This window comes from Chiloscyllium plagiosum, unplaced genomic scaffold, assembly GCF_037043375.1.
Source record: "Chiloscyllium plagiosum isolate Xiang-an unplaced genomic scaffold, Cpla_swu_hap1 HiC_scaffold_29, whole genome shotgun sequence".
Classification (NCBI taxonomy): Eukaryota; Metazoa; Chordata; class Chondrichthyes; order Orectolobiformes; family Hemiscylliidae; genus Chiloscyllium; species Chiloscyllium plagiosum.
This window is the reverse complement of record NW_028270167.1, coordinates 34,014,543-34,027,170: the sequence shown is the minus strand read 5'-3', so window position 1 is coordinate 34,027,170 and position 12,628 is coordinate 34,014,543. Positions and strand designations below refer to the sequence as shown.

General features: G+C 42.5%; 1 protein-coding gene across 3 annotated transcripts in view; it reads right to left on the bottom strand.

The window, feature by feature from the left end:
* Nucleotides 1-12,628, bottom strand: part of fez1 (fasciculation and elongation protein zeta 1 (zygin I)) — a 101,658-nt gene that overhangs the window by 16,108 nt on the left and 72,922 nt on the right. For 2 of the 3 annotated variants that reach the window (XM_087976478.1, XM_043676870.2), the window contains exons 5-7: nucleotides 10,357-10,628; nucleotides 2,324-2,404; nucleotides 1,013-1,088 (exon numbers count right to left, since the gene is read on the bottom strand). In XM_087976478.1, the coding sequence (XP_087832604.1) occupies nucleotides 1,013-1,088; nucleotides 2,324-2,404; nucleotides 10,357-10,628 (429 nt within the window). The remainder of the gene's footprint in view (nucleotides 1-1,012; nucleotides 1,089-2,323; nucleotides 2,405-10,356; nucleotides 10,629-12,628) is intronic. The other variant, XM_043676871.2, reaches the window with a different exon arrangement.

The following is a 12,628-nucleotide window of genomic DNA, read 5'->3' as shown; positions in this document are numbered from 1 at the left end:
TCCTACCCAATCCCTGTAACCCTGCAGTACCGATGGCTAATCCGTCTGACCTGCACATCCCTGGATACTATAAGTAATTTAGCAATTCAACTAACCTGCACACAGAGCCATGGTCACAGAATGTACAGCATGGAAACAGACCTTTCGGTCCAACTACTCCACGCTGACCAGACATCCTAAATTAATCCAGTCCCGTCTGTCAGCACTTAGCCCATATCCCTTTAAACCTCCCCCCCATTCATATACCCATCCAGGTGCGGTTTAAATGTTGTAATTGTACCGGCCTCATCAGTCTTTGGACTGTGGGAGGAAACCACTGCACTCGAAAGAAACCCACGCAGACACGGGTAGAATGTGCAAATTCCAAGGGTGGAATCGAACCTAGTTTCCTGGCACTGTGAACCTAGTTTCCTGGCAATACCACTGAACCACTGCACTGGCCCTGATTAATAGGCAATCAGGAGATGGGAATTCTTTTACCAGATTATTCCAAATCCATGGCAATGGGACAATTAAGCTACACAATGAATTGCTATTAACAGTGAAAATCTAATAATTGAATACCGGGTTAATGGTCAATGACTTCTCACTCCTGGGACTGGGGTCCAAGTGCACTCTTGGGTGTCAAAGTGAAATTGTTTGGTCAGTCTGAAGCAAGTTGCCATTGAGCATTAAACCAGTTGTAATGACATTCACTGAAATCTAAAGTGTGGTTGTGTTCAGTGGGAATGGAAACTGGTGACATAGTGGGTTCACTTTTGACTGAATTAACAGCCAAATTTTAATCTAACCCTTGTTTAACAAAAAATATGAACTGCCATAAAAATAAGAATTGCTTGATAAACTGGGCAGGTCAGGCATTTGCAGAGATGAAAAAGAATCATTCTTTCACTCCTAAAAATTGTGAAGAGATCATTTCAATCTTTCTTAGCAAAACTGTCAAGACTGCTTGCAACAAAAATAAACAATCAAACAAAATTGTGAAACTAGGTATTTTCTTTAAATAACTCACTTGTGGTCAGGATTTGAAGGTCATCAACTGTTGGAGGTGTATTCTTCTTCTCGTACGGAATTACTGTGGTTAGGTACTAGATATAAGGAGACAGTTTGTTAGTATAGTAATAAGAATATTTGGTACATTCCATCTAGTCACTACTGATGCTGAAATGCTACAGCACCATCATGTATTCAGAGAAGGAGTGAGCATGGGTTTCAGGTCAGTTTAGCGGGAAGATGGTAGCGTAGTGGTAATGTCACTGGATGGGTATTCTAGGGGTCCAGATCAATGTCCCATGGAGAGGGTTTTAAATCCCAGCAAGACAGCTGTGCAATTGCAATTCAATGAATCACTGGATTCGAAAACTAATCTCAGTGATTGTGACCATGAACGCATTATCGACTGTTGTTAAAAACAATCTGATTCATTAATGTCCTTCCTCCAGCTGAACACAGACTCACAATAATGTAGTTAATTCTTTACCACCCTCTGAAATGGCAAGGGGCAATTAGGGATGGGCAACAAAGCTGGCCTTACTAACAGTGCCAAACCCCTTGAAGGAATTAAATAAATAATTTCTGAAAGGTGTGTAGTTCAATATATATATATATTAATTTCAGATTCTATCAAAACATAATTCAATGTCCTCACTTTCTGTACAAATTTAGATGTGTAATTGACAATAGCACTTTGGATTAAGAACCATGTGGCTTTAACACCTCATGGTGATTGAGTAACACGTTCAGATTCTTTTGAATAATCAACAATAATGTAAGCAGTGTGATTGTACATGTCGCCTCTTGTTATGTATTCTTCAGCATAAAGAACGGCTTTGCGATAAATCAATTTGAGTGTAAGAATTAACAGGTTCTTCTGCTCAGTGTTTCAGTAACGTTGCAATTCATCAACCAGTCAGAACCAATAAATCCAGGCTGTAAGCTAGTGTTTGTTGATGTTAGTGAACTGCTGACAGCTGTTGTTTTAGGATGTAATAAATTGAATGAGTTTCCTTTATTCTCCAATGTGAGCTCATTATGGGGTTGCCAATACTGGCTGGACATACTCCTGTAGGCTTCATGTCATGACTCTTCCCCTGAATCAGTACCTACCCCATATCCGTTAACTTTATAAATAATAGAAGATTTTCCTCAGAGAAGAAAGATGGATACAACAGCACACCATTTTATTCAATGTGCCTACAATTTAGCTTCACAGTTCTTTGTAGCAGTGTCCAGGAAATGAATTCTTTAATAATTGCCTGAATTTCCGAGTGCTGACAACCTGCTATAAATAACAGGACACGGGAACGACACAAAGTGTAGCTACCTGCTTCTCGTTGCCAGAATTTCCAAATGTCTGTCGAATGCCACTCTGGATGACACTGGAGATTCCTTCCATGCTAAAACGCTGGCAGCCATGTTGAACAGAAGGAAAGGAGGTTATCAGGAGTGGAGTTCGAAGTACAGGTGTCAAACAGAAACCACAACTTCGACCTAACCAGCACCATTAACCAGATAAGCAGTCCCAAGTCACTGCACAGCAGGGAAATCAATGACACTGAACCAAACTGGATAATTGGGGCATTTCAGCATCTTACAGGAAGACAGTGAGGTAGAAAGATGAGGATATTTAGGGAGGGATTGCCTGGCCTAGACACCTGAAGGCATTGTGACTAAAGGTGTAGTGTAGAATGCAACATCCCTGAAACAGAGACACCGACTGACTTCCAGAACACATCTGATTATTGCATAGTACATCATGTGATGTCATTCTAAGCCAGTGAGTCATGGGGCTGTCATTAATACGTATGAGTAAATTTGCATTAATTAATCACTATACAATCACAATGTCGTAATTTTGTCATAATGATCTCAAAAATCTGAAATTATGCCTTTTTTTCAGGTCACCATTAAATCTTAGATTTGACAGACTTTATACCACAGAACCAGGTTGTTTAGGCCAAATAAGCTAGGTTAGTGTTTTTTTATGTACCTCATTAACATCCTTCCACTTTATTTCAGAGAATGTTTGCAGCAATTTTGCCCAATATGTCAGTATTGTCTCTCTGCAAAACAGGGGAAAGTGAGGATTGCGGATGCTGGAGATTAGGGTCGACAATGCGGTGCTGGAAAAGTACAGCAGGTCAGTCAGCCTCAGTTACCTTCCCCCCAGCCCCACCCTCTCCCATTTATTTCCCCACTCCCTTGGCTCACAGCCTCATTCCTGATGAAGGGCTTTTACTCGTATTGTTGATTATCCCCCTCCTCAGATGCTGCCTGACCTGCTGTGCTTCTCTGCAAAACAGCTCATCGCATTCCCCTTTCCCTATGGGCCTGTAAGTTTTCTCTCTTGAGACAACTATCCAAGTAACTCTTGAAAAGTCAGATTGAACTTGCATCTAGCACACATTCAGGCATGCATTCCAGATCCTAACCACTCGGTCGAGAGAAACAGTTTCCTCCTGTTACCAACAGTCTTTGTGTCAATTATCTTTAACATTTTTTTATTTACCCATGTGATATGAGTGACATTGGCTAGGCCAACAATTATTGCTCATCCCTAGTTGCCCTTGAGAAGGTGGTGGTGAGATTCCTTCTTGAACCAGTGCACTGCCTTTGCTGTAGGTAGACTCACAATACCCTTACAGATGGATGTCCAGGATTTTGACCCAATGACACTGAAGGAACGGCAATATATTTGCAGGTCTGAATAGTGAGTGGCTTAGAGAGGAATTTGTAGGTGGAAGTACACCTGCCATTCCTATCCTTCCAAGTGATAGTTGTCATGGGTTTTGGAAGGTGCTGTCTTAGGAGCCTTGGTGAATGTCTGCAGTGCATCTTGTAGAGATAGACACCCAGTAGCAGCAGTGTGCACTATGGTGGAGGGAGTAAATGTTTGTCAATGTGGACTGCTTTGTCCTGAATGGTCTCAAGCTTCGAGTGTTGTCAGAGCTCCTGGGTCCTTAACCCTTCTTCCAATACAAACAGAATTTCTCTACCTACTCTGTCCCAGACCTCCTCGATCTTGAATACTCCTATCAAATCTACACTCAATTTTGTTTATAGGAAAATGACCACATGATCCCCAATCTATCAACATAACTGCTAGTCCATCATCTAATACTTGAGTCTAAGTCTAAGACTTTGGCATAAAACTCTAGGCATCATCAATGGAGTGCTACACTGTCAGGGATGCTACCTTTCAGATTAACCATTAACCTTCGAGCTTGTCTAACGTCTCAGATGAGTTATAAAAGATCCCAAGGCACTATGTTGAAGAACAGCAATGGACTATATCACTATCTTGGAAAACACATACTCCTCAAGTAATATCCATATGATTGTTTGCTTTATTGCTGTTTGTGGGATCTTTCTGTGTGCAGGTTTGATTAGATGTTTCCTTTATTAGAAGGGGAATTGCAACACTTTATCATCTGTGAAATAATTTAAGGCATCCTGAGATTATGAAAGGAGTGATTTCAATGCAAGAATTTATTTATTTAAGATAATAATCTCATCTGAGTTTTCTACCTTCACTTCAATCACAACAACACTCTCCAGCTGATGGGGTAAACACTCATTTACTTTACAGGCCTTGGGCCTCCTATTTTTAAGCTAACTATTAAGAGATACAAAAGATTAGCACAAATTGCCTTGCCTTCCCTAATGTTGCATTTTTAAAACTTATGCAGGTGCGAAACATTCAAGAGAGCACTTGATGATTATCTGAATAGAAATTGTGAACAGGAACATGGGATAAAAGCAGGGGATTGACACTTGGTAGTGGAATCAGGGCAGGCATGATGGGCTGAATGGCCATAATAATTCTGTGAGATACAATTTAAAAGGGGCTAGTGCACAGTTCAAAGAAAGATAAAAGAACATGCAATTTAAAATCCATGAGACTATGGTTAGTTAGAGATATCCTGGGATCAACAGGAAAAATGAATCTTGCAGATATCGTAAGAGTTCTCAATGATCGACTGTTTCTACAATTTTCTTTGTCACTGCAGTTTGTCCTTCTTGAGAGGAGAGGGGGAGGGAGAGAGAGAGAGAGAGAGAGAGAGGGGGAGAGAGAGAGAGAGGGAGAGGAGAGAGAGAGGGAGAGGAGAGAGAGAGGGAGAGGAGAGAGAGAGGGGGGGGAGAGAGAGGGGGGGGGAGAGAGAGGGGGGGGGAGAGAGAGGGGGGGGGGGAGAGAGGGGGGGGGGAGAGAGGGGGGGGGAGAGAGGGGGGGGGAGAGAGGGGGGGGGAGAGAGGGGGGGGGGGAGAGAGGGGGGGGGGAGAGAGGGGGGGGAGAGGGGGGGGGGAGAGAGGGGGGGAGGGGGGGGGGGAGAGAGGGGGGGAGAGAGGGGGGGGGAGAGAGGGGGGGGAGAGAGGGGGGGGAGAGAGGGGGGGGAGAGAGGGGGGGGGAGAGAGGGGGGGGGGAGAGAGGGGGGGGGAGGAAGGGGGGGGGAGGAAGGGGGGGGGAGAGAGGGGGGGGGAGAGGGGGGGGGAGAGAGGTGGGGAGGGAGAGAGGGGGGGGGGAGAGAGGGGGGGGGGGAGAGAGGGGGGGGGGAGAGGGGGGGGGGGAGAGAGGGGGGGGGGGAGAGAGGGGGGGGGAGAGAGAGGGGGGGGAGAGAGTGAGGGAGGGAGAGAGAGCCTTCGTCAGTTTAAGTTACAAAACTATCTCCTCTGCCCTACCAAAAATAGCTCTTTGAAATATAGCTGGTTTGTGTACTCCAATGTCTGAGTTTCTTGTTTTCAAACTGGATATTTGTAGGTCAGCTTTTCAGTTCCAGGATATGAAACTTATCACGTAGGTGGATATCAAATCAGAGATACAGGTTTTTCCATGTTTGACTGGTTTCCTGATAGAAATGTTAATTTCAATTCAGACTGGTTCTGGTGTATCGATTATTTTATGAAGCTTGTCTCAACCTGTGGTCAGCTTATCAGTGCGATCATTTATAAGTCTGTGTCTTTTCTTTCCAAATCTCTTTCAGTCCATAAAAATCCCAGACATTATGATCAGCTGATACAAATCAAAACTTGATAATCCACATTTTATCACTATTGTGTAACCTTCCCACTTCAAGAAAGGAACATAATCAATATTTGTTCCACTTGCTTACACTGAGCATTCCCTTACAAAGTTGCTACGAAATAACAAGACAAAACTTGGAACAACTAACATACAGATGCACATTCCACACTCATTCTATTCATCCTAACCAGCGTTCAAAACTTGCTTTGAGAAATGTCGCTGGACTTAGTTTCTGAGCTGTTCTTATCTGAGTTTTAATCTTTCACTGCCCATTTGCACAATCCATGTGCCAGATGCTGGCATTTTTCCAAATTTGATTTCCTGGAGCTAATTGGGTAATAATGAGTTTCCACTCCCAATGGGTAAATGGACTTGCATCCTGTACCTCACTTTCAATCAACTTTACATCAACTCAGTTAAACAAGTCGAGCGTTGCATGTTACGTCTGTTCCTTTGGTCTCCCCAGTAGAGAAATGTGCTTTCCCTTATGCGCCTGCCCTTGGTGCTTCTCACCAAATGTCTGCAGTGGAGTGTGTTCTCATCCTTCTTCCTTGTAGATTGGAATGGGTTTTCCCTCAGCCTATTACACTTGCCTTAGAACACTACTGCCACCAGGTGGACATTCAACAATACTCCACTGTGGCTCTTCAACTAAGTGAGGCTTCACTTCCACTTTCTTTGTGCCTGTCTGAGAACTCCTTTAACTTTTACATGAAGTTACTTTGTTAACCATATCTCTTGCTCTGTCCGATCACCTTTTGACACCTTCCTTCCCTGGGACTTTCTTGCCCTCTGTTATGGCTATTAGCCTAGGTCCAGTTAAAGGCAGATACATCCCCTGGCCTTGCTGGCTTGTATCTGAGCATCCTAAATGAGGTAGCTACAAAGATAGTGGATGCATTGGTTGTAATTTTCCAAAACTTTTGGAGTCTGGAGAATTACCAGAGGATTAGAAAGCTGCTAATGCGACATCCCTTTTCAAAAAGTGAGGGAGGAAAAAAGCATGCCGATTAGTCTAACATCTATTTTTTGGAAAAATGTTGGATAAATTATTAAGGAATTAATGGAAGAACATTTGGAAAATCATAATCTAATCAAGCAGTATTTGCATGTCTTAGAGTCACAGAGGTGTCCAGCACAGAAACAGACCCTTCGGTCCAACTCGTCACAAAAGGGAAATCAAGTCTGACTAATTTATTGAAGTTTTTCAATGTGAATGTATAAAGTGGTACCAGTAAATTTGTTGTGTTTGGACTTCCCCAAAGGTGTCCTACAAGGTACCCCACAAAGACCCATGGTGTTGGAGATAGTTTATTAGCATGGAGAGAGAATTGACTAATGGACAGGAAATAGAGAGTGGGATTACAAGATTTTTTTTCAAGTTGGCAACTTGCAACCAATGGGTTCCACAGGGATCAGTGCTAGGACCAAAACTGCTTACAATGTGTACTAGTGACTTGGAGGAAGGAGGTGAATGTATTGTAGTCAAATTTGTAGGCAAGTTTTGAGAGGGATACAAACAGTTTACAAAGAAATATTGATAGACTAAGTGGGTAGACATTTGGCAAATGGAGTATAATGTGGGAAAATGTAAAGTTGTTCATTTTGGAAGGGAGAACAAAAGAACAGTATTATTTAATCATAGAATCTCTACAAAGCAGAAAGATGCCATTTGGCCCAACAAGTCCACACCATCCCATGAAAGAACATCCTACCCACACCCATCTCCGTAACCCATTTTCCATGGTCAATCCACCTAACCTGCACATCTTTGGACTGCGTGAGAAAACCCACACAGACACAGGGACAATATGCAAACTCCACACAGACTGCTCGTGGCTGGAATTGAACCCACGTCCCTGACACAGTGAGGTAGCAGTGCTGACCACAGAGCCACCATGCTGCTGAAATGGAGAATGGAGAAAATAGCAGAAAGCTGCAACACAAAGGGATTTGGGGGTATTTGTGCACAACACAATACAGAAAGCTAGCACACAGGTGCAGTGGATAATCAGGAAGGTTAATAGAATGCAGGCCCTTATTTCAAGCAGGTTGGGGTAAGGAAGTCTTTGTGTGATGGACTTCTGTTTCATTGTTAAAACCAAATCTTGTATTTCAGTGAAATGCTGCTGCATTTATTAATTAAGAAAAAAACAAAATGTGATCTATCAAGTTAGATTTTAGTCTGGGATATGATTTGCTCAGCAGTAAACTTTTGTATTACTGGGGAGAAAAGGCACATTTTCTCAAGGCTCTTCACCTTGCTCAATTTGCAAGCATGAATGAATTAATTGGAAAGCAAAATTTATATTGTATGAGAGAAAAGTATTGACTGGTTTGCAAGTGGACTCTGATAGTGGCATGGTCTAGAAAATGTGCCAATTAGATGATGGCTGACAGTTAACGCCAAGATTTGTTTAGAGTTTAAACGAGGCAGGTTGACTCTGATTAATAAATGCATTGCCCTGAAAAATTAACAAGTGAAATGAACGCCACCTGTTTGCAGAGTTGAAAACAGATGCACAGTGTGTACATGTTCTTCTTGCAAAGAATAGGGCCCTGGATATTAACATACAGGACGTGCGGGATGACAATCCTAAAATGATCATCAGCATAATTCTTTACAAATCTCAGAATAATTTAACACATTTAGGCCAATTATGGAATTACATCTAATACTGTATTCTGCTTTGGAGTTTTCCAAAGACATGTTGGCTGGGCTTGCAGTACCTAGCTATCTTTTCAATTCTTCCAAAGACAATGCCTTTCATTTGTTACCTTGTCCTGTTCTAGATTGCTTAGCATTTCAATGGTACAGGCCTAAGAATACCTCTTTGCAGCTTTTTTTGAAACAGCTTTTGAAAGGAACTGTTTTTAGTACCCAACTCAAATTTCATATAATCCCTACAGTGTGGAAACAGGCCATTCAGCCCAACAAGTCCACACCCACCCTCCAAAACGCATCTCACCCAGACCCATCCCCCTACCCTTTCCCTGTATCCCTACATATCGCTGACCATTATGGGTAACTTAGCATGGCCAATCCACCTAACATGCACATCTTTAGACTGTGGGAGGAAACCCACGCAGACATGGGGAGAACATGCAAACTCCACACAGACAGTTGCCCAAGAGTGGAATCAAACCTGGGATCCTGGCGTTGTGAGGCAGCAGTGCTATACAGTGGACTGGATCATTAGAACAATAAGGAGACAGTTATAAAGTTTTCTTGAATTAAAGGAAGAGCAAATTTATTATTTGCCAATGCTGAGAAAATTAATAATGAGGCATTATCAAGCACACACACAAATCGTGCATTGGACTGATCAGCTATCCTGGAACCCACTGAGCAGGACAGGAAGCAAGTTCACCCTTGATCCCTTGGGACTGCCTATGAGAGAAGAGAGCAACCCAAAGGCCTGAACTCATGATCTGGTGACAACTCCACAGCAGCTGAGGAATTTAAATTCAATTAGTTAAAGTTTATCTGAATTCAACAGCGAGTGTCTAGAATGACATATTTAAAACTGCTTAATTATTGGTAAAAAAAATCTGGTTCACGGTGGTCTTGTTTGGAAAGGAATCAGCTGCCCTTACCCGCTCTGGCCTACACACAGTCATTAGGCCCAGACACTCAGCTGTGCAGTACACAGCTCACAGGGGCCCTGTTAAAAGCAATTGGGGATGGACAACAAATGTTGACCTTGCCAATGGCATCCACACCTCATGACTGGATGAGGAAACAATGTAGTAAAGATATAGAGATAGTTAGGGCTTCCATGTCATGCCTTCCCTGAAGGAGAACTCTACCACAGAGTTGAGATATTGGCAACATCCCTCTTTTCCTAGTATGTCACTCAAGAACAAACCAACGTATTTATTCATGGCATGTGGGCGTCACTGACAGGATCCATATTGATTGACCATCCCTTGTTTTCCAAGAGAATAAAATGGAGCAGCATGTTCGGACATTTCAAGCTGCTGTGGGTTTGGAGTCACATGTGGGCCGGACCAGGTAAGGACAGCAGATGTCTGTAGTACAAGATAGGAATTTACAACAATTCAGGAATTTTATGCCTGAGACTATTTTTCAATTCCAGATTTTATCTTCATTAACCAAACTTAAATAACTGAAATTAAATTCACTCCTGCCATAGAGTGATTTGGACTCATATCTACGCTACATTACATCAGAATTTTGAATCACTCATCCAATCATTTATTACTCTACCGTTGTCCACACAAAGATGAAAGAACTTCGATGGAGAGCCTCACAAGGCTGGGTTGGTAATGAAGAGCAGCAACCTGTTTTCAGCATGCAATGGTCAGGGCCTCACCTTCACAGGCATGTGACTTGCTCTCTCCTGCCGGAAACTTGCTGAAATGCCACCTTTCTCCTTCTTTCTCTTCTTCATTGTTTCCCGGTGCTCTTTCTGCTTGTTCTGCACCTCGAGGAGGATGGAGATGAAGCTGTTTTTCACCTCCTTCTCAAACTCTAGCTCATCACGCAGTGCCAGCTGTTGGATCAGCTCCTCTGAGTAATCTTTAACGGCCAATTCAATCTGCGCCAACAGCTCACCAAGCTCAACCTCAGTCAGCTGCTTCACGTCTGCATAGCCAGAACACACAAAGCAGGGGTGAAATCTTTCATAGTGAATCCATTTAAATCCTTCCTGTCTGCTACTTCATTCTTGCTGTATTTATGTGTATAACTCTCTGCCCCCTTCAATATCCATCAGAATATTCCTTATTATTCTGTAGGTAAATTTTCCTCTCCCAGACCTCTCTGTACTTTACTCAGGTTGCCTGCTTCACCACGCCATCAGTCACTCGACCCACAGGTTGTAACCCCACCCTCAATCCCTTTGTTTCTCCAGAATCCTCTGTCCTTTAGAAGCTTCCTTTAACCTGGTCCCATTGGCTAAACCTTCAATTAAAGTTTCATTCATCAGTAAGCCCCTTTCGGTCATCCTTATTCATGCGCACTTAATCATCAATTAAAACAGTAATTAACTAGGTCAAAAATGAATCACAGAATCCCTACAGCGTGGAAGCAGGCCATTCTACCCACTGAGTCCACACGGACCTTCCAAAGAACATCACACCCAGACCCACCCCCGTCCTTGTAACTCCTATGGCTAATCCATCTAGCTTGCACATCCATGGATACCATGGGCAAATTACCATTACCAATCCATCTAACCTACACATCTTTGGACTTGGGAAGAAACCGGACCACCTGGAGGAAACCCACATGGAGAATACAGAAATTCCACACAATCACCTGAGGGAGGAACTGAAGTTGGGTCCCTAGCACTGCCAGGCAGCAGTACTAACCACTGAGCCATCATGCCACCCTAAGGAGTTAATTACTCACCTTTTCTTGAGTAAAAGAAAAAGAAATTTAATGCCTACTCAGCCAGAGAAAAAATAATAAACACAATGTCAAACACAGACACAAACAGAAGTAATATGTTCTAAATGGAGACAGTGAGTGGGACAGAGAGGAAGAATAATGGTAGTGCCGCTTAAAAGTTCTTAAAGTTCTTGGGGTGTTAGATTTTTAACTTGGGTAATTGTTATTTAATTGTTTACTGGCAAAGATTGTAGATACCTTTGTGCTCTCAGTGAATGCTTGGTTTCCCAATTTGCTTTTCACTGAGTACTGTCTGCTGTGGTGATCAGGGAAATAGGGGGAGAGACAGAGAGAGAGAGTTAATAAAAGAGATAGAAAATCTTCCAGATTCTGCTGCTATGGCTCATCATTCTTTCTGCTCTGCAGCTTAGACCTACGGGGCAGCTTTTTCACACAGAGGGTGGTACGTGTCTGGAATGAGATGCCAAAGGAAGAGGTGGCGGCTGGTACAATTGCAACATTTAAGAGGCATTTGGATGAATATATAAATAGGTTTGAAGAGATATGCGCTGGGTGCTGGCAGGTGGGACTAGATTGGGTTGGGATATCTGGTCAGCATGGACATGTTGAACTGAAGGGTCTGTTTCCATGCTGTACATCTCTATGAATACTGAAATATGGTTTGTTTTATATTCCCAAGTCTAGTTCTACTGTCTTTCCAAGCCAGCTAACAATTGGGCATGCCTCTCATCTCCCAATATGTGAAACTCAGAAATGTATGAATTAAAACAGAATTTTCCTGATGTTGACTCAGTTGCCTGGTTTCAATGTCTTTCAATAAAAAGCAAATTTGAATACAGATTTGTTAATTTATTCCATATGGGTCTTTTGGATTGTCTCAATGTGCAATTAGGTGACCTTGGCAGCCACTTTAGTTCAATATTTCTCCTTATTTTAAAGCCATGGAAGGTTTCAGGAATAATAATCAGATGTTGGAACTTAAAATTTGATAGTTCACTTTTACTACTTTCACACTCTTTGGCTTATCGAGTTATTGTTGTAAACAAATCAATTTTGCAAGTGCAGCAAGCTGTTAAGGCAGCTAATGGAGTATTAGCCTTTATTGCAAGAGGATGTGAGTAAGGAGTAGTGATGTTGCTCCAATTTTATAGGAAAAGTTTCAGATGGCACCTGGTGTATTGTGTGCAATTTTTAACTCCTTATCTCAGGAAAAATATTATTGTCATACAGAG